This window comes from Mastigoproctus giganteus, chromosome 11 (assembly GCF_048544385.1).
Source record: "Mastigoproctus giganteus isolate SK-2022 chromosome 11, ASM4854438v1, whole genome shotgun sequence".
In the NCBI taxonomy this organism is placed as follows: Eukaryota; Metazoa; Arthropoda; class Arachnida; order Uropygi; family Thelyphonidae; genus Mastigoproctus; species Mastigoproctus giganteus.
In genome coordinates this window covers 102,903,055-102,929,618 of record NC_143585.1, presented here as the reverse complement: position 1 = coordinate 102,929,618, position 26,564 = coordinate 102,903,055, and the positions used below count along the sequence as shown (strand labels likewise).

General features: G+C 37.2%; 1 protein-coding gene across 1 annotated transcript in view; it reads left to right on the top strand.

Annotated features, from left to right (window-relative positions):
• Kcmf1 (Potassium channel modulatory factor 1) overlaps window positions 1–26,360 on the top strand; it is a 195,742-nt gene extending 169,382 nt beyond the window's left edge. The window contains exons 6-7 of the mRNA XM_090385569.1: window positions 8,829–9,138; window positions 25,079–26,360. Of these exons, the coding sequence (XP_090241695.1) occupies window positions 8,829–9,138; window positions 25,079–25,757 (989 nt within the window). The 3' untranslated portion in view covers window positions 25,758–26,360. The remainder of the gene's footprint in view (window positions 1–8,828; window positions 9,139–25,078) is intronic.
• The last annotated feature ends 204 nt before the right edge of the window (window positions 26,361–26,564 follow it).

Below are 26,564 nucleotides of genomic sequence, written 5' to 3'. Positions count from 1 at the left end.
ACGTGGGAAGTTTTTTTTTTTGTTTTGTTTTGTTGATGGTTTATAAACTTACTTTTTGCATCATTTGCCACCAGTGCTACTAATAATAAACTTTTCAACTCTGTCACCAACTATATTAAAAGTTGGGGACAGAGTTTATCCATCTTTTTACAGAAACTCAATTTTTCTCCCTTTTTTCTTTTCACAAAAAAATGATAATAATAAAGTTCTGTTAAAATTTCAAGATTTTCCATGTATTGTAAAATATAAAAAAGGCAACTCTGCCTTGCCTACCACATGTTGATGTGATATTTCAGTTTCAAGTGGTGTAATCAGTGTAATCAGACATTTGCAAACATATAAGCATAACAACAGCATGCACTACCTAGAAAGAAATGGAGAATTAGTTGTTGCATTTCATGGTGATGATGTTACATGTGCTGAATATTTATTTGCTTCTTTTGTCACAGAAACCTAATTTCTTCTGAATTTCCTAATTTCCTCTGAAACATGTTTTTCTACATTTTCCAACAAGCATTGTTATTACAATTGCATGTATAGGGAAAGAAGAGGTAGTGATAGCTCTGAAAAATGGACCATATTTGATTGCTGTAGATGGAAGAAACCTAAGTGATTAAAAGCTATATCCCATCATGGTGACCTTTTATAATAAATTAATAATAATAATTTTAAATCTAAAGCAGCTTGCTCTCAGTGCCAGCTTTGGAAGGTGACTCTACAAGATAAAACATTGGATATCATCTTCTTAACAGTTCAGCATGTAGGATTCCTTCACAAAACTGGAGTGTCAAGGGTATATTAAAAGAGGCAGTCGAGCTCTTGGTTAGTAATATGCTGACCTTATGTTATTAATATTTGTGCTGAAAGGAAAGATAGGTTTAAGCAGTTTTCAACTGGTGCATGCCACTGAAGTAAGAAGATTTTGAAAAATGAACACACTTTGGTTGTCTTTGGTTAAATGTGTTACTATATTAGAAGAATGGTAGCAACCTTTGACAAGTCTGTTTAAAGAAGTTAGAAATGGTGAGAAACTCAATATGAGCACTTTTCAGAGTTAGCAAATTGACAAATAAAAGCGATCACTAATGAGTGGCACTGGCTCATATTCAAATCCAGTTCATGATCCAGAATATTTGAAAGAGAACAAATGGATGAACTCCATAAAAAACTCCTGAATTGCAAACTTCTCTTAAAAGGAATTCTAGCTGAAATAAAACAGATTGCTTGTTTTTTTTAAATGTTATGCCAATGTTCGAAAATTTTAACATAGATCTTCAAATCCAGTACGCCTCACATCCATGTACTGAAGTCATTACTCCTAGGTACGTTGAAGAATGTTATGTGCACATTTATTTTACCGCCAATTTTCAAATCTTTTGCTTCCATTTTGGCTCAACAAATTGATTACTTGAACAGACTGAACCAGATGTATGATTCTGCCTTAGTCATAGGCATTTCTGCTGCCAAATTTATGGAGGGTCTAAAACAAGAGAAGAAGATTCTGTTCTTTTTGCTTGGTGGGGAAGTACTTTATTACTACATATGACTTAACTGTGCATAAGTTTCCAGTGCTTTTTTATCCATTAAAGACAATGAAATAGGTGAAACAATGGTGTTTTGTAGCATAGTTCTGTCAATTTCAATGCGAGAACCTACCAGATGCAATTATAAAAGGAGGAGGAATTGTTGTACAGTGGTCCTTGGTTAGGGAACTATCAAGTGCACAAGAAAGCTTGAAACATAACAAATTATCCAAAGTCATGTGTCGTATTTTAAAAATTCCTCATAGCAGTGCTGGATGTGAGGAATATTCAGCCGTGTTAGAAAATAAGAACTGAGTTCAGATCTGCTATTTCCCGTAAAGCACTGGAAATGCTTCTGACAGTTAAGTCTAGACAGCAGGGACATTGTTATGAACAAAAGTTTGACTCAAGATGTCTGAAAAGAGCAAAATCTGCAACAGTAACTTTCTTGAAGCAATCAAAATTGGTTGATGCCTATAGATAAATCTAAGATAAGCTAATGTTTAAAAGCATGTTGTTACTGGTAAACAATCCTATGACTATATTTTCATATAAAATGTATACAGTCTCTTATGTATATCCCCGACATACATAAGAGACTGAATACATTCAGGGTCCTTGAGGATGTCACAGACATTCTCTCAGATAGGCCAGACAAGCAGAACTGGCTACCTGGGAGTCTAAAATGCTGATGGAACTGATATTCGGGTGACGTTCAAGTCACATAGACCCAATTTCGGCGAAATCCAGACAGTCTCTGACAGCCAAATCCTCTACTTGCACCTTCACGATGGTGGGACTTTTTTTATTATCGTTTTATTATTATCATTAGCCATATGGTGCAAGGAAGCCTGAGGCTTATACTGCACAAGCCAAAAAAAAAAAAAAATATATATATATATATATTTCTGAATTACCCCGAGAGAGAGACAGAGAAGTAGAAGGGAATCACCAAGGAAGAGAAGAATAATGATATCCAGCTCAAGACCCTAGGTGTGCCAAGCCCCATGTCACCAGATGTGAACCTCTAGGGATGAATGTTAGTAATCCTAGGTATAACCTTCATGCACAAGCACACTGTTGGTGACCACCCAGGTATGAACCAACGTAAGGAGGGGTCGAGGGTGTGGCACCCACACCACATGGAGGAATGCTGCCCCTCTGTGTTACCAGGCAATACTAGGTGGTAGATGACTGTCATCAACCGGTGCAATACTACCACTTTGCTTATTGGAGGCTAGAAGTGGTGGAACCCATGTTTAGTCTCCAGAGCTAAGTTCCGGTCAACCCTTCCCCATCTCTTCCATCATGCAGTACGACTGATGACTTTTGAGGTTATAATGAACATCATGGCAAAATCCAATCTTCCTTACATTTCGAGGGTACAGCTCTAAAACGGTGTTTGCAAGCCAGCCACTAGTTAGTACACCAGACCAAACCTATTAGTAACTCTTTAGGAGGCTTCCAGATCAGCTAGTGTATAATCTTGCTACTTTACTCTGCCAGATAGTGACTGGAGGAAGTCTGAGTAGTGTGTATGTGTGGGGGGGGCATTGTCAAGCCACGTTATGTCAAGGATCTGGGTATATTCTTACCATGTGTATGCCATATCCAAAAATTTCATTACTTCATACAACATGCCCCCCCTCCCACTTTTTCTTACTGTTGAATACACCATGAATTGTCAAACTAATAGAGTAAGTTCATCTGCGAAAAGATCTAAACCTCTGAAACACTTCCTAGTTCATTTCACAAATATACGTAGTCTCAATTCTAATCTCAATGATGTCCGTTTCCACTTGCAGTCTGCCAAACCCCATGTACTTTTTCTAACAGAATCTCAGTTAATGGTTGATTCAACTACTGCTCATCTTAGTTCCCAAACTATTCGCTCTATGATTCCTTTCTCCTCGAAGGTGGTACTTGTGCATATGTCCGTTCCGATATTCCCTGTCAGAGACTTGGTAATTTGGAATCTCCTCTTTTCAATCTTCTCTGGCTTAAAATCTCTCTACCTCATTGTGTAAAATTCATCTGTTGTCTCTACCATTCTCCCAACTCCGCTAATCACTTGGAGCTCTTTGACTTCCTCTCTTTGCAACTAGACTCTCCAGTCCAACTTTCCTAACAGCGAGGTAATTTTCCTTGGTGATTTTAATGTTCACAACTCCAGCTGGCTTCCATTTTCTAGTCACACCAACTCGGCTGGTCGAGATGCTGAGGCTTTTGCAATTTCTAATGACCTTGCACAGATAGTTCATTTACCTACAAGAATACCAGGCAATCCTAACCATACAGCCAACACGCTTGATCTTTTTCTCACAAACAACCCTTTGAAGTACACGGTCAAAGTGAGTAGTCCTTTAGGCACCTCAGATAACAACTTGGTGATTGTCTCTTCTCCAATGGAGCATTTCTCTCATGGCTATTCCCAAACTTGTATTGTTTGGCATTACAAGAATGCAAAATGGGATGACGTGCAAGATTTCTTTTCTTCTTTTCCTTGGTCAGACTATTGTTTCAAAACTTCTGATGTCAACATTTGCTTGTCTTTTATCCTTTCTCGTCCTTTATATAAATCTTGGTTTTCCAATAAATGTGCTACGACTGTTCAAGAGAAGAATGTTGCATATCGTAATTGGCTTGTTTCCAATTCTTCAATTTCATTTTCTGCCTACACCAAAGCTCGTAACAATTGTAAAGCAGTCATTAATCAGTCCAAAGTAGATTTTGAACAGGTTAAGAGTAGAAAACTTGCTTCTTGCTCTAATGATAGCCAAGCATTCTGGTCTCTTGCCAAAGCTATTGGCCGCAACTTTTACCCATCTCTGCTCCCACCTCTTTCAAAACCAGATGGTTCTGTTGTCACTTTGGCCAAGGATAAAGCTGACCTGCTAGAATTCCATTTTTCTTCCAACTCATGTATTAATGATCTTGGTAAAACACCTCCCACCATTCCCAACACGCTCCATTCAATGCCTCCTGTGGTCTTCCGTCAAAAGGATGTCAGAAGGATTTTGACAAATCTCGATGCTAAGCAAGCTCTAGGTCCAGATGGTATTTCTCCACTTGTTCCCAAAACCTGTGCTCCTGAACTTACTCCTGTTCTTTGCTGCCTTTTTTCACTTTCTTATTCCAAAGGTGTTTTTCCTTCTGCTTGGAAATTTGCTCATATCCAGCCAGTTCCTAAAAAGGGTGACAAGTCCCTTCCATCCAGTTATCGTCCCATTGCAATTACTTCTACTCTTTCTAAAGTAATGGGGAAATCAATTAACCACCAACTCTTAAACTACCTAGAAACCTTCCATCTGATCAACGATCGCCAGTATGGATTCCATCAGTGTAGATCCACAGGTGATATTTTGACTTATGTTACCCACTTATGGACAAATTCAATGGAAAAACTTGGTGAAACACAAGCAGTTTCTCTTGACATCTCAAAGTATTTCGATCATGTTTGACATAAAGGTATTCTAAACAAGCTTCCATCTTATGGTTTGCCAACTGTTGTAATTGGTTATCCAGTTTTCTCTCCGATTGCTCACTGCGGGTGATGGTAGATGGCTCTCTATCTTCTAACTGCTCCATTAATGCTGGTGTCCCCCAAGGTTCAGTTCTTTCCCCCACTCTTTTCCTCTTGTGTATTAATGACCTTCTTCCATTGACTGGAAATCCCATCCATAGTTTTGCCGATGATAGCACATTGCATTCCACTTTCCATTTTGAAAAACCTTGCCCTGCTCAATCAGCTTCAACTTCTCGAATATCTGCTACAATTCCTTAAATGCCAATCTCCAGTGGGGAAAATTCAACTTAGTTGATTTCAATACTTCTAAAACTCAGTCTTGTCTTATATCTCGCAAAAGGATTCTTCTGCTCCTATGCTTATCTTTGGTGACACTCCGATTTCTAGACAAGTTGATATATCTCTTTTGAGGATCACCCTGACTTCTAATCTCTCTTGGCACAAGCACATTACAAATATTGCTTCCTCTGCATCTAAAAAACTTCTCTTTTGCTCTCAGTGTTACTTTTCTTCCAAACAGCTGTTCACTCTGTACAAATCGCAAATCCGCCCTACCATGGAATATTGTTTCCACATCTTGGGCGGTGCCCCCAAAACCTCTCTCGGGCATCTATATTCCATTCAAAAGAGGGCAGTTAGGTTAATTTATGACTCCTCTCTAACAGAGTCTCTCCACTCTCTGTCTCATAGATGTACTGTTTCTGCTGCATGCCTTTTCTACAGATACTTCCATGGGCACTGTTCCTCTGGATTGGCTTCTGTAATTCCTGCTCTCTCTTTCAAAACAGTCCGAACACGTGCCACCAACATCCATATACTGTCCAACTTCAAACTCACAGAACCCACTTTTCATCTTCCTCGTTTATTCATTCAACTGCCATTTCTGGAGCAACCTTCCTTCATACGTATTTCCTGAAAATTAATTTTCACTAGTCAGTTCAAACATTTTTCATTCCCGCCTCCCTATGAAATTTAAAAAAAAAAAAAAAAAAAAAAAATCCATTTTATACAGATGCATAGTGTAAAAATACAGCACTGAAATAGTTCTTGAATTATGAATTAAAAATGCCCCTCATATAATTCTTTAATTTTGAAAATAGTTATCCCCAAAATTAATTTAAATAAATTTCACAGAAATTTCACAACCCTGTACTTAGTAATTAATAACCTCACCTAATTAATAACCTTAACCCCATATGTAGCACTAATGCCATAGATAAAAGGATGGTTGAGTGGGAAGAGACTGATTATCAATGGAGACTGCTCTTCATGGGGCTAATGTTATTAGTGTAGTCCCCCCCCCCCCCGGCACCTCCGTAGCCAGGTGGGAAGGAGCAGCAGTGCGTGGCACAGGCTTCTTGATTAGACCGGGGTTCGAGCCGTCACCACCAAATACGGAGGATGCGGAAAGGTCAAGGGAATGACCACCGCATATCACGGAGCAATATGGCCTTAGTTGCTAATGCTCCTAAAAACCAAATAACAAACAAACAACAAACAGTCCCCCCCCCCCCAGAGTTTTGTGCTGGGCCCATTATTGTTTTGTATATTTATTGATGGTGTCATATCAGGCTTAATATCCCATTTTGCAGATAATGCAAAGGTTGGCAGAGTGATTAATGACAGTAATGATGGTATGCTACTGCAACAGGATCCAACAAAATTAGGTAGATGGGCTGAGAAATGGCAATTGACATTTAATCTTGACAAATGCAAAGTACTGTATATGAGTAGCTTTGACCCCACAGTAACTTATTGTCTGTGTGGTACTACATTCAGTGTAGTGGAAAATGAAGACCTTGGAGTATGAAGTTCTCTGAGCATTGTAGAGAAGCTGCCAGGACAGCTCATTTGTTTTGTCAATGATATATATAGGGATTTTGCCATCAGGGATAACAAGGTGATTATCCCATTGTATAAGGCGATGGTCAGGCCATATGTTGATACTGCATACAGGTTTGGCATCCTGTATGCAATTTCAACATTAATATCAATCTCTGTTCCTGTTCCAGTTGCTCTATCATATAGAGCTACTGAAACAGGAACGGAGAAGGGCAGTAAGATTGATGAGGGGAACAAAGGAGTGTTCTTACCATGAAAGGCTTCAGTTCCACAAATTGCAGCATCTGAATACTAGGCAACTGCAAGGTGATCTGATTGAGGTGTTTAAGGCTTTGAATGGGCTGAGCAAGCTCACTGCTGAAAGGATTCTTCCTCTTGCTCAGACTACCCACATGAGAGGTTATAAATTCATATTGAGAAAGGATGGTTGTAGACTACATATATGTAGAAAATTGCCTTCAATCAGCAGGTGGTTGATTGCCACAACAAACTTCCATCTGTTTTTGTAGAAGTGGATAGCTTAAAGAAATTGAAAGACAAACTGGATAAACTATTGGCGGGACAGGGTTTTTTTTTTTTTTTGCTGATACTGTATAACCTTGCTTTCTTGCATCATTTGCCACTACTGATACTAAATACTAATACTAAAAATTTGTAATTAACCTGGAAGTGGAATGCTTTTTTTTTTTTTCTCATTGGATATTTCAGTAAAGAAGATTTACTGAAATATCCAATGAAATGACTGGCTTAGATTTCAGTCAAAATCTAAGCCAGTCTAACGAACCAGACTGGTTGTGTAGGCACCTCTGTAGCCAGGTGGGAAGGAGCAGCAGTGCGTAGCACATGCTTCTTGATTAGACCAGGGTTCGAGCCCGTCACCACCAAATACGGAGAATGCGGAAGGGTCAGGGAATGACCACCGCATATTCCCGGAGCAATATGGCCTTAGTTGCTAATGCTCCTAAAAACCAAACAACACACTGGTTGTGCCATTTTCATTAACTTGATACTGATTCCTTCCCTTGCTTTCCATACTCCTCACTGCTTTCATTTTTCAGTATCAAAAATACCCTTAGTCTTGGAGGCTATTTGGTTTTTTTTTTTTTTTAGGAGCATTAGCAACTAAGGCCATATTGCTCCGGGGATATACGGTGGTCATTCCCTGACCTTTCCGCATCCTCCGTATTTGGTGGTTACGGGATCGAACCCCGGTCTAATCAAGAAGCGTGTGCACGCACTGCTGCTCCTGCCCACCTGGCTACGGAGGCGCCTTTAGTCTTGGAGGCAAGTTCAATGTAGGTATTGTATATATTTAGGGCTGGCTTTGTACTGAGATAGCATATATAGTCACTATTGTGCATGTTGCTTAATTGAAATTGACATTCTGCCACAAAAATATCTGTGACCCATTGCTAATTGTAGTATTGATGTATTAGCTATTGCAAATGGTTACAATGAAATTGTAACCTCCACTGGGGAACTTGAATCAGCGTATTAAAACACACTTTATGTTAATTGGTATTGTTTAGTTTATGTTAGTTTGCTTGTGAAATATTATTGCAGAAGTTGCTGGTTAAACCCTTTTCTGAAGATTCAATATTTAGATAGGCTTTTTTATTCTTGAACCTGTCATATCTCATATTTTCTATCCTTTTTGTATTAAGATGAAATGGAAAGTTCTGCATAAATTTTGATTTAATCTACAAGTTATTTCTTGGAAGATTGTGTTCAATATAAAATTATTTACAAATGGTAAAAGCTCAGAATTTCCAGAAAAACTTTTTTTTTCTTTTTTTTTTACAATTGGAAAACTGAAAACTTGTTCCTTCACTTGGTGAAATGTAGAGATTTCACTAGTTATACTCCTAAGTTTCAATTGTTTTGTATTTAATCAAACAAGAAAGGAAAATAATTTAATATGTCTATTTTATAACTAGAACTGCTGTCACAGCTGTCAGGTGTACGACGTACAGCCAATTTGGCACAGTCAACAACTTCCCAGTTACAACAGCTTCAAATGCAGCTTCAGTTGGAACGTCAGCAAGCAGCACGGCAACAGCTAGAGCGAATTCCTCGTAGGCAAGCCCAATCTAGCACTGGGAATGCAAACAGCAATTCTGGTGCCTCAGCCACCAATAGTGGTGCAAGTAACACTGGTGCTATTCAGTCTCCTTATACCATTGTCTTTGAGCCTTCTCCTAGTCCTGCGACCTCTACTTCAGCTGGTTCACAGTTCTTATTGTCAAGGTATAATTTCAAACTCTGTTTGTCTTGTGCATATGTTGTTTGGTTGAATGATTGTAATTGAATAATAGCACTGGTAAATAATTTATAATGGGGAAAAAAAAAAAAATTAAAGAGCCCTGTTTATCAGTGTTGTTGTGTTTAGTAAAGAAGTTAAAAATAAAGTGCATTTATAATGAAATGAAAGAATACTAGATTTCAAATTTAATCATAAAATAAAACACAGTAATAATTGTGGTATTTATCCTTTTATTAAACAGTCGAAGTTCTATGTAACAAACCCCCTCCCCCAGGGGAATGAGAAAACGGTCATTATATCAGATGGGCATTATATCGATTGTTCTTTAGGTTAATGAGATATTGGCCAGGACCAACCACATAGGACATTATAATGTGTGGAACGTTAAAAAGACGGTTGCTATAAAGAGCTTCAACTCTATTGCATTTTCCTGTCCTTGGTAATGACTTCTCCAAACTACATTATTTCATTATACTAATGGAATAAACTCAGATGCTTAACCTAAAATACCCCCAAGCGAGGGAGGGAGGAAGGAAAGGGCACCTTCCAATTTTAAAACTTGGACATTATTTATAGATAATTTAGCAAGACATCACCCCCCCCCTCCCCCCACCCATTAGAATTCCACAATTATTAGCCATTATGAAATTTCATTTAGTTCGTGCTCTTTTCACTCTTAAATCAGAAGACTAAATTCTTTTTTACAGTTAATGAACATCAACAGATTGCTTTGGGTAGTTTATTTTTTCTGCATACAAGGATGAGCTGAAAAGTAATACCTCTTTGTTGCTTAACGTTTGAAAGAATAGATAAAATAAAAATTTATTCTAGTTTAAAAAAAAATTAATTTGTTGTGTCATTTTTCTACATACACCCCACTTAAATTGATACATTTTGCCATGTGCTTAACAAGGTTTTTGTATGCTGTGTGACTAAAATTATGTTGGCTGACAGGCAGAATATCCCTTCCCAGTATCTACACTTATTGACGTTGCTGGAATCTCTTTTATATATATATATATATATATATATATATAAATGAATGAATATTAAATGTAACCTCTTAAAAGGCAATGTTTAAAAAGTTACATATGATGATCTACTCAAGGAGGATGTACCACCTCAATGCATGCATTGTACTTTACCACTTATCGTCAATCATATACTCTTAGATTGTAAGCACTATTCCTATTTCCCAAAAATACTTTCCTTTCACTGTCATGACTGATAGAGCCTCTATCACTCACCCGTATTATTGGAAACAGTGCGAATTTAAATGAACTGTTTACCTTTCTTAAACAGATATGAATATATGATTTTCTATTATGACAAATTGGACCGAATTTTTATATAAAAACATGTCATAGTAATAGGCACATTTTGGCCCCAGTTGCCCTTGTGCCCCAAAACACCAATACCAATACATATGATGAAGAGGTATTCTGTTGATGCAGTGGTTTCAATAAATAAAAGATAAGTCAGATATGACAGATGCACCTAAAAGTGCAAAACAGCATTAAAGGATGTAAGGGTATACAGGGTGATTCACTACCAGTGTGACAAACTTGCAGGAGGTGTAGGGGGCACAAAGACGAATCGGAATCACATAGCATTGCAGGGTCCGAAATGCCTTCGTCATGCGGTAGAGGACGTTGAACAGGAGGTCACGTGAACAGTGATCCTGCTGGAAGTCAGCATTTGCGAACTGGTTCCCGAGGCAGTAGGATGGACGAGTATTCAAACGTTGAACTGGCCGACGTGCACCTCGCGTATGGACTGCGGACTGTAATGGGCACGCCGCTCTGCGCTTGTACCAGGAACGTTTCCCACACAGGCATGCTCCTCATCATACATCTAAAATCGTATGATGAGAAGGTTACGTGAGACTGGTTGTTTCACGAGAGGTACCATGAATCGAGAGCGAACGACGAGTACACCAGACAATGAGGAGAATGTCCTACGTCTTGCAGAAGGCAATCCGAGTACGAGTAATCGAGTGATAGGTCAACAATTGGGTATTTCCCAATCCACTGTATGGAGGATACTGTCAACAAACCAAATGAGTTCATACCATCTGCAATGTGTCCAATCATTGGAGCCTGCGGATTATCCACTCCGGAGGACTTTTGTTACTTGGTTTCTTCAACAGAAACGGTTCGCAAATGCTGACTTCCGGCAGGATCGCTGTTCATGCGACCTTCGGTTTAACATCCTCTACCGCATGACGAAGGCATTTCGGACCCTGCAATGCTATGTAATTCTGATTCGTCTTTGTGCCCCCCTACACCTCCTGCAAGTTTGTCACACTGATAGTGAATGTATATAAGTTTGTGTTAATATATTGAATAAAGTATTCATAAATGGGTGTGAAAGTTACACAAAGTGCCAGTAACTAGAAGGGTGTGGAAAGTAGAAAAAGAAATGTAGTAGATTTGTGAAAGAATGTTAATATCCTAAAGGTTATGATGATTTAAGAGAATTATGGGCTGAATTATCAAGCCAATACAAAGTGGGAGAACTGTAAAGTAAAATTAGTACATCAAAATACTAATAAAATGCAAATAAATTTATTTGCATTTTATTAGTATTTTGATGATACTAATAAAAAACTTGAAAATACTAATAAAATGCAAATAAATTTATTTGCATTTTATTAGTATTTTGATGTACTAATTTTACTTTACAGTTCTCCCACTTTGTATTGGCTTGATAATTCAGCCCATAATTCTCTTAAATCATCATAACCTTTAGGTTATTAACATTCTTTCACCTTTCATAAATCTACTACATTTCTTTTTCTACTTTCCACACCCTTCTAGTTACTGGCACTTTGTGTAACTTTCACATCCATTTATGCATACTTTATTCAATATATTAATACAAACTTATATAGTTTCTAGAGTCTCACTGTATTGGATCATTTATTGTGATCCTTGATAATAATGCTGCAAAAAAGTAATAAATAAATCCAAGTTATGTTTTTGGTTGATACTCAAAATTTTCTTTCTTTCTTTTTTGCCAACATAGATGTGGCAAACTTACTTGGACTGCCTGAAATATATACGTGGTAAGAGTACCCATTTTCCTTTAGCTTCTCCTGTTATTATTTCTAGATCCAAACAATTCTGAGTTAAGACTTATAGTCATAACTTTGACTATAAGTCTTGTACCATTGATCAATCCTGAAATTGCTACATTCCACAGTAAAATAAAATGATCCCAGACTTTTTCACACTTGAAATGTAAGGCTTGACAATGAACGCACCTTTCACTAAGTAAACGAATACTGTGACATATTAAATCTTATGGATCCTTAAATGATCCTGGATGCATTTGCAGGAGCACAAAAACATGTGCTTCTTTACCACAAGGTACACTCAACACAACCAGTCAGAGTAGCATGGTGGTGTAGCAGGGTTAAGGTAAGCAGCACTAGTAGACAAAACTGGTCCTTTTCGTTCCGTATAATAAAACTATTCTGAATTTTTAAATTTTCCAATTTTTCTGCACACCCAGAAAGAAATATCTTCAATTTGAGATCACTTTCAGCCCGATCGGTTAGGCCTATCGTTCACGGTGACCGTCTCAAGAGAACTGCTTCCATATTAATATATGAATAATTGGCCATAAGCTGGAGTTTCATGTTGCCCTGAAAATGAGGAACTGATAGAATGATGGATATCTCCCAAAATCCGAAATGTGTAAGGTCCACGGCCAAACGGCAGTTTCACATTTGCTCCGAAAAAAACAAAAGAGAAAGCATTATTGTATTGCCTGATATTTTCACGAAAATTTTTGGACAATTTATTGTCATCTGTATATAAAGGACTTTATTTAATTAATAGATAACAGAGCAGCAAAGGCTCAATATGTTCTACATTATAAATCAATTAGCAATAATATCCATGTAAGATTAAGCTTTACACTAGAATCGGAAAATACAGAAACAAAATCATTACATTTTTTTAAATTTCACCCTCACATGGGTGAAAGGCCACCAACACTGGAATGCTTCTTCATTACAATAGCTACTGCCCCTTCACCTATAAAAGATCCATTATCCTAAATCAATTTCTCAATGACTACAAATACTCAACATCTGAATCAGCCCTAAACACAGAAATACAAATACTAAGAAACAGATTTCAAAATAGAGGTTATCCCCTACCCATTACAAACAAAATAAGGTTACAAGCAAAAAACAGATTACATAATACCTCTCCAGTTATCAACAATAATAACATAAAAAAATATTTTATTGCTTTACCATATATTGAACAATGGTTCAAACAACTAAATAGTATTTTCAAAGACACACAATTCAGTCATAGCCAAACCCATAATGAAACTGCATGCTGCCCATAAAAACCACGAAGTCCAATCCTCTTCCACATTCCAATTAAATGATTTAGTCTACAGTGTATCTTGCAAGGATTGCAACTCCTCATACCAGGGATCGACTCATTGTACACTCGATACGAGAATAAAGCAACATTCAGCGTCCGTCCTTTTGTCCTGCTCCGCTGTTTCGGAACTTGCATTCCATGCAATCGATGAAGGCCGCATCTGTCTATTCAACGAAACAAAAATACTGAGCATACAACATGATTACACCAAATTATTAATTGCAGAGTCACTCTAAATGAAATTATATCAAATTCGGTCAATGTATGTCACTCCTACCCCATCTCAGATGCATGGTCCTTCATGCACATGCGCCACAATTGCAACTAATGTCCATGCTATAAATTCCATTGCAATACCCACAGTTTCACTTTCCTGTAATCATGACTCCAATCGAAAAGCCCTATCCGCTTCAGGGAAGTAACAAAATTGTTTTAGTTTCTTAATGTCTCAGAGGATTCTTAATATTTTTTTTGTTTTAATATTTGTTTTTAAAGTGTTAAAAGAATGAATTCATCATGTAAATTAGTTTCAAAGTATTTAATTTTGTTTTGAAAGTACAGACTTATTGTCTTCTCTCACTCAAAGATTAGAGTTGGTAGTTCAATGTATTCTTATCTAATTGGGTAGTAATGGAGTTAGCAAGTGCAATCTCCAACCTTTGTTGGTCTAATACCCACAGGATCTGAGAGCCTTCAAAGGAGTGTGCCAAACAACCCCTTCTAGTATGTTGGAAGCCCAATTCTGAAAACTGGTGATTCAATCAGTTTTTGAGGACTGCTTTTACAATTTGCCTCGGAGATCTGGACATACCCCTTTACCACTCCTTTCCTTGACATTCTCCACCCAAATTTTAAAAAAAAAAAAAAAAAAAAATTATTTTTTAATTTATTATTATTTCATCCCCCACCTATTACAATGTCACTTCCAGCCTATAGTCCAGGAAAACATTTAACAGGCATTAGGGAAACAAAATGGGATAGTGAGGTGATATGAAAAATGTTTTGGAAAGATTATGATTTTTTTAAACACTATAAAGAACATTGATACTGCCTAGAATAAAATTAAAGAAACAAATATGAATGGGAATGTGGAATAAATTGTTCCCACAGTTTTCAGTGGACTTTAAGGGATTTGAAGAAGTGTGGAGACAGTGATCAAGAGCCTGGTGAAAATTGGTAAGCAACTGGATTTGAAAATGTATGAAGCTGACATTCAGAATTTATTGGTAACCACAAAAAGAATCTCACCAACCATGATTTGATCAATCTTTTGCCAGAACAGCATGAAGATGAAGTTAGGTTGAAGAGGTGACTGAACAACCCAAAGGGTTCAGTTAAAGGGATATGGCTAAAAGTTTTAGCCTCTTAGAGGAGGAGGCCTTGGCTGTTTTAAAAATCAAGATCCTAACATTAAATTTTTTATGTTTTTCCAAGGTTTCTGCAAGGAATTCATAACATCCTTGCCTACTACAGGGTCATGTATGAAGACAGAAAATGGGGGGACAACTAGCTTCCAACTTCCCTTCATATGTTCTTCAAGGAAGTACCATCTACCTATCAACAATTCAACCCACCCTTCTTAACTTTGACTAGGATATGCATCTAGTAACGGTTTGTTCTTGGAGATGTAACTTATTATATTTTTGTATTAAGAGTATTAATTGTATTTTCAATAATATAATGTAAAATTGTTTATAAATATAATTATTTGTCAACTTCAATATTTTGTTGTTTCTTATTACTTGAGAGCTGCATTGAAAAGCTAGGTAGTCACATGCAGCCATGTTTTGCTCATCACTGCTTTAAAGGGTTTATTAATTGAGACATTCACTGGTTGTAGTTGGCTAGTAAGGCCTCCTGAGATCGGCTAACTGCATGTTTAATTCTGCACCAGTCCTTGTTGCCTCCATTTTTATGTACGATATGAACTAGTTACCATACTAAAAGAGCTGGATTTTTCAGAAAACCACAGTGCATCTCAACCATACTTTCTCTAGCCATAACTTCATTTCCTTTTTCAGCCACCCATCCTTTATCATGAACATGGATGAAAATTCCTTGCAAAATTTCATCTTTGGGCATCCTCTTCCTTTTGAACATTAAAGTATGCATATTAAGGTGATTGTTTTAGAACATTTAATACAATTCGAAAATTGTAGATCTCTTAAAGTACCATTTATAACTGACACAATATAATAGCGTAGCTTAATTTAATTTATTATGATACTCACCTTTTTATAATCTGCATTGATGTTGGAATAAATTGGATGATAATTTTAAATTTAAGTTAGCATGAATAAGTTAGGATTTAAAAACAGAATTAAAATGTGTGCAAGGAAGTAGAAGTGCACGTCTTCATCCTTGGTTGTCAATATTGAAATTTGAAACGATTTAAGTTATACGGTTGGAAACAGAAGGCCAATAGCCATAACAAGTGGCTTTCATTTTACACGTCTTCAGTTGGCAATGGTAGAATGAGAGTAAACGCGTGTTTAAGAAGACTAGGTTCCCGTGATGCTCCTGGATACACGTGGGAATCTCAGGTGCATGAGATTCCAGACCGGTGCTACGATATAGGGTAGTTTGGAATTTAATACTTGAAGAGTGGAATGACGGCGAAACCATTCTATAACTAGGGTTTCATATTGGAAAATTTTAAAACTGGATTTTAATTTGATAATAGGAATGGCTGAATCTACTAAGGGGGTGTGGTTGTGGGATTGAACATGTGTTGCTAATTCGGTATTGGACTGTACCGTCCTAAAGCTATTGTAGTGGTAGTACGCACGTGTGTTTGATGTTTTGGTAGAACCGTATTTTGTGGTGCTGCTACCAATGTAGTAAGCGTTACAGCTATCTTGACATTTTATTAAGTAGATGATATTATTCATGTCACTAATGTGGCAATTTTGTGTATCTTTATATGAGTTGAATAATGAACCTAGTTTATTGTAAGATGAGAATGTAAGGGTGATATCAGTACTTTTGAATAAACGGCGGAATTGGTTGGCAAAATTACTATGGTAAGGGAGGATAATACGTGGATTATTATTGGACATGCGTTTGGGTGGGTTGTTGATATTATTTTGGACTGTGCTAATAGTTTGATTAATTGAATAGGATATTTCCTAGATATGAATTTACTTGTAAGATATTGTAGTTCATTATTAAGGTTATGACCACACATTATGACCTTAATAATGAACTACAATATCTTACAAGTAAATTCATATCTAGGAAATATCCTATTCAATCAATCAAACAAACTATTATAACAGTCCAAAATAATATCAACAACCCACCCAAACGCATGTCCAATAATAATCCACGTATTATCCTCCCTTACCATAGTCATTTTGCCAACCAATTCCGCCGTTTATTCAAAAGTACTGATATCACCCTTACATTCTCATCTTACAATAAACCAGGTTCATTATTCAACTCATAAAGATACACAAAACAAAATTATCACATTAGTGACATGAATAATATCATCTTCTTAATAAAATGTCAAGATAGCTGTAACGCTTGCTACATTGTAGCGCCACCACAAAATACGGTTCTACCAAAACATCAAACACACGTGCATACTACCACTACAGTAGCTTTAGGACGGGACAGTCCAATACCGAATTAGCAACACATGTTCAATCCCTCAACCACACCCCCTTAGTAGATTCAGCCATTCCTTTTATCAAATTAAAATCCAGTTTTAAAATTTTCCAATATGAAGCCCTAGTTATAGAATGGTTTCGCTGCCATTCTACTCTTCAAGTATTAAATTCCAAACTACCCTATAACATAGCACCGGTCTGGAATCTCATGCACCTGAGATTCCCACGTGTATCCAGGAGCATCACGGGAACCTAGTCTTCTTAAACACGCGTTTACTCTCATTCTACCATTGCCAACTGAAGACGTGTAAAATGAAAGCCACTTGTTATGGCTATTGGCCTTCTGTTTCCAACCGTATAACTTAAATCGTTTCAAATTTCAACATTGACAACCAAGGATGAAGACGTGCACTTCTACTTCCTTGCACACATTTTAATTCTGTTTTTAAATCCTAACTTATTCATGCTAACTTAAATTTAAAATTATCATCCAATTTATTCCAACATCAATGCAGATTATAAAAAGGTATCATAATAAATTAAATTAAGCTACGCTATTATATTGTGAACATTTAATACTAGTTCGCAGTCTTGTTTGACAGAGTGCTTTTTATCGCTGCAACATGCCACATTATTTTGAAAGTGCCTCATGTGTAACGTGACCATGCATCCCGTTTTCAGAAAGAGAGCAACCCACGGTAACAGTTTCAAAAAAAAGGCGCGAAAAATCAAAATATCATCCGACAGTAGCGCCTAGTAGCGCAGGGATGACTGCATGGCGATACGTCTAACACATATGTATGTCGGTCAGAAGCCTGGTAGCTCGCTCGCTCGTCGGTTGTGAGTACGCGTAGATGGCTCGCGCATCTTTCTTGACGATTGATTATTGTTTTTTTATCAACGTGTGTTATTATAGTCAATTTAAATTTCTTGTACGTGAACCATTCATTTTAACAATTCCTAAACACAAGTGCACTTTTAATATTAACTTAAAAACTAAGTACCCGTTTATAAAGCAAAGAAGTACTCCATCAGACTTCAGATGTGAAAGTGTTGTACAGAATTTAGCATAGCCCATGGAGGTAGCAGCGATATTAACCAACATTTAAGATCAGAAAAACATAAAAATTCCGATCTTGCCGCTTCAAGTTCTTCGATGCTTAATTTTTTTAAGAAAACGGATTCACCAACTTCGAAAGATCTGGCAGTTGCTGCGATGGAAGACGCCTGGGCTTATCATACTGTGCAAAAGAACCACAGTTTTCGCTCAAACGATTGTGCTTCTAAGTTAATTCAAACATGTTTTGAACAGAAATTTAGATGTGCTCGTACAAAAACAGAAGCTATTGTTGTAAATGTCTTAGCGCCAATAGTAATAGGTGAATTAAAAGATCGCCTCAGCGAATGCAACTGTGTTACTATATTAATCGATACTTCAAACCACGGGTCCAAGAAAATATTCCCTGTTTTAGTTCGCTTCTTTTTACCATACAAAGGCACACAAGTCAAACTTTTAGAATTTCAAGACCAACCGGACGAAACATCAGACACTATTCTGTCAATTATCTAATGAAAGTATTGACAGAAAATAATTTGACTTCAAAAATCATCGCATTTTGTGGAGATAATACTAACTGCAATTTTGGCGGATTGAAAAGACGAGGTGTCAATAATGTTTATGCAAAACTAAATTTATCTCTCGGAAGAACATTGATAGGAATCGGGTGTGGAGTTCACATAATTCACAACGCGATTAAAACTGCTGCAGATTGTCTACCTGTAGACTTTGAATGCGTTATTGTGAAAATATATTCACATTTTTATATCTATAGTGTTCGCGTGGTAGCTCTGAAAGAATTTTGTAATGAAGTTGCCACAGAGTATCACAAATTGCTAGGCTATAGTAAAACTAGGTGGCTTGCACTTATGCCTGCTATTTGAAGAGTTTTGAAACTGTACAAGCCAGTAAAAAACTACTTTTTGAGTACATATAAATGTCCAAACATATTGAGAACCTTTTTTGAAAACCCTAACTCTGAATTATGGCTTTATTTTTATGCATGCACAGTCAGCAACAAGTCGTTCCATCAAGCTGTGTTAAAGATCGAGGGTCAGAGTATTTCTGTAATTGAAGTCACGAAGGAAATAAATCAACTTAAAGACAATTTGGCCTTGAAACAAAGTACTCTGTTTCTTCCCCACTCCGTTCATAATTTAATGGCAAAATTGCAAGAAAGTGGCTGCAGTGGTGTTGACAAAGAATATATGAAAACTACAGCTGCTGAGTTCTATAAAATAAGCAAAGAATATTTGGAGCAATGGACTTTGTTCTTTGAAGAATTATAAATATTTGAATGAGCAAATTTAACCAAAATACCTACATGGGAAGAAATTCAAAGTGTAACGGATGTATTGATTGAAAGGGATTTATTAATTGTAACCAAAATACAGAAGTATTTGATGAGTATTCACTTATTTCTAACTACATTACACCGCAAAAAGTGGCAGAATGGAACACTGGGAATGTTTCAACCGAAAGTCGTTGGGTGGAATTGTTCAAACACTTTCGCACCAATAATTTGAATCATACGCACTTTCGTATAATTATTGGATATATTTTATGTATGCCCGGCACTAATGCACCCGTAGAAAGGGTCTTTTCTCTTATGAATAAGTTATGGATGAGTGAAAAAACACAGCTGCAAGTCGCAGTTCTTAAAGCAATGTTAATTACCAAAGTAAATTTTAAGAAATCCTGCCAAGAATTTCATTCTTATTTGAAATCAACACCAAATATACTCAAGCAAATTTTTTCTTCAGAAAAATATAAGACCACATAAATTATTTATTTTCACATCTTCATTCCTGTTCTTTTCATTAATAAATAAAAACTATGAAGAAATATGCGTTTTCTTGAATACACATACTGTTACCTAAAAATTAGTAGATGTCCCATTTTGAGGAAAAAAATAAATGGTCACGCTATTCATGTGTCACCTAGGGGCATTCTAGACAAGACTGCAGCAATAATTCAGACACAGCATGGGTTTGTTAAGAGAAAGTCTTGTCTGACAAATTTGATTGGATATTATGATGTGGTTACAAAGGAACTGGATGCAAAAAATAATTTTGATATATACTTGGATTTCAGGAAAGCTTTTGACACTGTTGCACATGGAAGACTACTGTACAAATTGGAGCAGAATGGTATTAAGGGTAAGTTGCTACAATGGATAAAAGGATGGTTGAGTGGGAGAAGACAGAGGGTGGTAATCAATGGGTGCTGCTCTTCATGGACTAATGTTATTAGTGGTGTCCCACAGGGTTCTGTGTTGGGTCACTGTTTTGTATATTTATCAATGATATTAATGAAGGTATATCAGGCTTAGTGTTGAAGTTCGCAGATGATACACAGGTTGGCAGGGTTGCTAACGACATTAATGACAGTGTGCTACTACAACAGGATCTAGAAAATTTGGGCAGATGGTCTGAGAAGTGGCAGCTGAAGTTTAACATTGACAAATACAAAGTACTGCATATGGGTAGAAGTAACCCCAGAGAAACGTACCAACTGTGTGGTACTACACTTAAGGTGGTAGAAAATGAAAAAGACCTAGGAGTAATTGTGCAGTTGGATATGAAGTTTTCTGAGTTATTTGGTTTTTAGGAGCATTAGCAACTAAGGCCATATTGCTCCAGGGATATGCGGTGGTCATTCCCTGACCTTTCCGCATCCTCCGTATTTGGTGGTCATAGGCTCGAACCCCAGTCTAATCAAGAAGCACGTACTACGCACTGCTGCTCCTGCCCACCTGGGTACGGAGGCACCAGTTTTCTGAGCAATGCAGATAGGCTGCCAGGGCAGTCATGAGGTTTTGTCAATGATATACAGGAATTTTGCTAGCAGGGAAAAAGGAAGTGATGGTCCCTCTGTATAAGGCAATGATCGGGCCACACCTTGAGTACTGCGTACAGGTCTGGAGGCCTCATTTTAGGAAGGATGTAGATTTGCTTGAGTGTGTACAGAGAAGGGCAACAAGATTGGTGAGGGGAATGAAGGGATCCTCTTACCAAGAGAGAGGCTTAAGTTTTGCAAATTGTAGCGGCTGGAGACTAGGCATCTGCGAGGTAATCTGATTGAGGTATATAAGGCCTTGAATTCTGATGGGAACCTTCCACTTGTTCAGATTGTGAACCTAAGGGGGCATAAATTCAAATTGAGGAAAGACAGATGTAGAATAGATGTGTGGAAGTTTTCCTTTAGCCAGCAAGTGGTTAATTGCTGGAACAAACTTCCATCTGTTGTGGAAGTTGATAGGTTAAATAAATTTTAAGGAGGAACTGGACAAACATTTAGAGGGAATTGTTGTGTAAATTTTTTTTTTTTTTTTTTTGCCTGATGCTTTCTTGCATCACATGCCACTACTACTGCCCTAATCCATATCCCACCCATTACTGATCCATACCACCATAGGTGTTTGCTAACTGCATAAAGGAATTACTGTATATGTTAAGTGCTTGTAATAAAATTAAAAAAAATTAAATAGATTTAAAATTTAATATTGGTTAAAGAATAAATGTTTTTCTTGATTGAATAAGTGTGATGACATTGGTTCATATTTATCACTCTTTCAGATTATTATATGCAGGAACTCCCTTACTTAAGTAATATTCGACTTTACGTAAGTTTTTGCCGGCCAGTGAAAACTTAAAAAAATTCTTGGAAATGTATTCTGCATCCCTTAGGAATAAATGGTGGGGTCATGGAAATATCGTAATGTGAATCCAATAACACTGGTTTTTTTTTTTTTTTTTTTTGTAATTCATTGAAAATTTCACTATATTACTAAGCTATTTATCTCTCTAAAAGGTCATATTTATAATGGAAATTGCACTACCCTTTCATCGTTAACATATGTTCCCATTATAATTTGTAAAATAATAAGAGGAGTTTATCTCAATATAGTACATAGAACACTTCGGGAAAATAAAGACATTATTATACAGAGGGCAGATAAAGGAGATACAGTGGTAATATTAGATAAACCTGATTATATTAATAAGTTAGATTCAGTTGTTTCAGATACCTCCACTTATCTTGAAGTAGACCCGGCACTGTTTACCAATTTGGTCAATCAATACAATAAAACGTGGCGCCTCCGTAGCCAGGTGGGCAGGAGCAGCAGTGCATAGCACATGTTTCTTGATTAGACTGGGGTTTGAGCCCATGACCGCCAAATATGGAGGATGTGGAAAGGTCAGGGAATGACCACCGCATATCCCCGGAGCAATATGGCCTTAGTTGCTAATGCTCCTAAAAACCAAATAACAACAACAATAAAACGTTAACCACGTATCGAAAAAACGACTACATTACTATGGCTCAGTTAAAGGAATTGAAGGCCAGAACATACAATATTCCTGTACTTTTCGGTCAGGAAAAATTACATAAGACTGGATTTCCTATTCGACCTATTGTTTTCTACAGGTACGCGGCATTTTCATCCTTAGCCAAACATGTATATAGCATTATAAAACCCTTTAGACAGGTAATACAATTTGGGATTAAGAAATGATTAAGAAATACGAAGCAGGACGACAGAGTTTGTCATCTATTTCAAGGGAATTAGGTCTCGCTGCTTCAACAGTTGTTGTTGTTGTTTGGTTTTTAGGAGCATTAGCAACTAAGGCCATATTGCTCCAGGATATGCGGTGGTCATTCCTTAACCTTTCCGCATCCTCCGTATTTGGTGGTGACGGGCTCGAACCCCGGTCTAATCAAGAAGCGTGTGCTACGCACTGCTGCTCCTTCCCACCTGGCTACGGAGGCGCCTGCTTCAACAGTAAATACTGTTTTAAAGGACATTGCGTATATAAAAGAACATGTTAAAGGATCAACACACTTAAGATCAGCAGTGGTCACAAAACAGCTTTCATGTGCTATATCGAAGATGGAACAGCTGTTAATAATATGGATGGAAAATCAGATTCAAAAGCAAGTGCCCCTGAGACTAATGACCATTCAAGCAAAAGCAACAAGTATTTATAAAGATATTAAGGATAAGTACGGCAAACTCCAACCCAAGTTTGTGGCAAGCAACGAGTGGTTTAATAGGTTCAAGCATCGTGCTGGTTTCCACAGCGTTAAAGTATGTGGTGAAGTTGCCAGTGCTGATTCTGCAGCTGCAGAGAAATTTTGTGATGTGTTGGAAAAAATTAGTGATGAAGGCGGCTATTCCGCGCAGCAAATTTTTTATGTTAATGAGACTGCTCTGTATTGGAAAAAAATGCTGGATCGAACATACATTGCCAAAGAGGAAAAGACAATGCCAGGTTTCAGGGCATCAAAAGATAGGGCCACACTCTTGCTTGGGGCTAGTGCAGCGGGAGATTACAGATTAAAACCATTGCTTGTGTACCATTCTGGAAATCCTCATGCATTTAAGGGCATCAATAAGCCACCTACCCGTGCATTTCCGATTGAATCAGAGAGCATGGATAACAATATTTTTATTTGAGGATTGGTTTAAATGCTGCTTCATTCTCGAGGTTGAAAAATATTGTAAAGACAGTGATGTTGCTTTCACGGTTTTGCTTCTATTAGATAATATTCCTGGACATCCTACGCATCTAGATGATTTCAATTGGAATGTGAGAGTTATATTTCTACCACTAAACATGACTTCACTCATCGAACCTATGGATCAGGGTGTTATTTCGAATTTAAAAGCATACTATTTACACACAATGTTTGCTCAGGCATTGTCTGCAGTAGACGATGAGAAAAATTTTACATTGAGAAACTTTTGGAAAACTTACAGTATTTAAGGGCTGGAAATTACTAAAGAAAATATGCCCACAGCACATAAAAGGCTATAGAAGATTTGAAAAAGATAAATCATATGAAGAGTTTACAGATAAGATTGTAAAGGTTGCAGAGCTACTTCAGTTGGAAGTTCATGCCAAAAACGTGGAGGAGTTGATAGAGGAAGAAGAGAAGGAATTATCTAACGAATAACATATTGACTTGATTGACTTGCAGGCAGTAATAGTGAAAGAAGAAAATGCTGACGAAGCTCAAGGTGAACCAAATGAGGAGCCGAGATGCTTCATCGCCAGAGAGATAGCAATGGCGAGGTTTGAGAAGATGTATCCTGACAGCAAACGGTTCTTAAAAGTTAACAGAGGGGTGAATGATATACTTGCTACAAAGAAATCTATGATGAAAAGAAAAAAGCTACCATCCAGTCATCCATTAGTATGTTCTTTCGTAATGTTGAGTGGCTGACCCCTTCTAAATCTCCACAGCACTCAACCACCGCAGCGCCGTACTTATCAGCTGAAGACGACGATTCTGGCAACTGTGCTCAAGAGGTAAACTTACTCAAGAGGTAAACAAGAGGTAAAACTTACTGACGTTATGCCTGTCTCCTCTTTTTTTGTAATTTTTGAATTTTTTTTAAATTGCTCGCTTTTGTAATTTTTCCCACGCATGAGATAAAAAATTGAATAAATACAATAAATAATTCTATTTACATGTTCATTGAACATTTCTTTTTTGATTCAATCAATTCAGCGAGCACAGTTGCGAGTGCTGCACAAGGATGTTGGAAATTGCCCAGCTTACGTAAGTCGGGGAGTTCCTGTATTTATTTTTTGATATTTAATAAAAAATTTATTTATATTTTTATTATATATTATATTGTAATAAGAATAAAATTCTTGCTTTATAGATGTATATATATCTTTTAGATAAAAAAAATAATAATAATTCATCGGTTTAGAATGGGAATTAATGATTCTTTTAGTATAAGTAAAGCAATGTAATAGTATTCTCTTTTGATTAAGACATTCCATATTTTAAAAGTAAAATATTTAATGATTCTCTTTTTCTTTTAAAATAGGTGTTCTGAGCCTACACTTACTGAAGTTGAGTTGCAAAGTCTAGAAACAGAGCATGCACATAGAAGCTTGTTTGTCCAAGAACTGCTCTTGACATCCTTAGCTGAGCAATTAAATATCAATGAAGACTTGAGTAGTATATGTAGTAACTTAAACTTATCTGCAGATAGTGAATACTCAGAGTCCTCAACTGTCCAGTCAGAAGTTAGCAAAGGTGAAAGTTCTACGACTGTAGTAATGAATGTAACCACTCCTAATGTTGGACATGCAAGTGCCACTTCTCAGCAGCAATGGACTACTTGCCCTCAGACACAGCAAACAGGTCAGTCCTCACAGCTGTCACATAATAGCCAATCAGCACGAAGCTCTGCATCGCGTAAATCACCTAGTTCTAGTTCCTCAACTGCACGACAGACCGGACGCAGTAGAGGAGGTAGCAACAGTACTACCAATCACAACCAGGCTTCTCGTGATGCAAACTCACAACAGATAACAACAGGCAGGGGTGGTGCACCCTCTTTTCTACAACAGGTGCCTGCAAGGGAGGGACTGAGTAGCAGTAGGCAGGTTAATCGTGCGGCTGGTAGAGAAGCTGGTTCTTCGCCATCTTCAGCACGGCGGAAAGTCTTACGACAGGTAGATGATAGAAATAAATCTAGTGAACCTCCACCACCTCACTGAGACTAAATTTATTCCACAGAGTAGTGCTAAACCAGCAGTTTTTGTCACTTCTAGAGTATTATCACTTAGTCATCACTTTATATCCTTGTTTTAAATGAACTGTTTGCCTTTTTGCCCTCAGGCTTTAGCTAAAGAGTGATTACTCATATAAACTGTTGTTATTAACAGTGGAGGTAACAGGAATACACAGATCCATAATTTAGTTTAGGAAAATCTCTTGCATTGCTCTTATTTAACTCTAGTGAAATATTAAAAATAACTGGGACAACTTTGCTCATACTTTCTAAGCACTGCTGCTGAGAAATTCCCTTGATGTGGGGTGGGTGTATGTGGACAACTTTTTAGGGGCGGTTAAATATTGGGATGGGGTCAAAACTTAGTTCTTCCTTATCAGCCATAGGCGTCTGCTTTCTTGCAGACAGCTGTTGCTAACTTTAAACAGATCTTTCTCATGCTTATGTGGGACTCCTATATTTCTTAAATGTGATTTGGGCACTGCTCTGGCATAATTTACCTAAAGGTTCACACTGAATATAGAAGCCTGTGTATATATGTAGGTCTTATGTACAAGACATGCGGATGATAAAAGGCAACCTCACTTTTTTTTTTTTTTTTTTTTTTTTTTGTGGTGGTTGCTCTAAAATAAGCTGGTCAGACTGTATTGCGCAAAGTATTTTGTGTGTATATGTGTGTGAGTGTGTGCGTGTGCGCTATTTCCAACAGAACATTAGCTGTGTTCCCTAGATTCATTATTTAAAATATTATTCTTCATGCAGCTTGTAAATGCTGAAAATGAACATATAAATG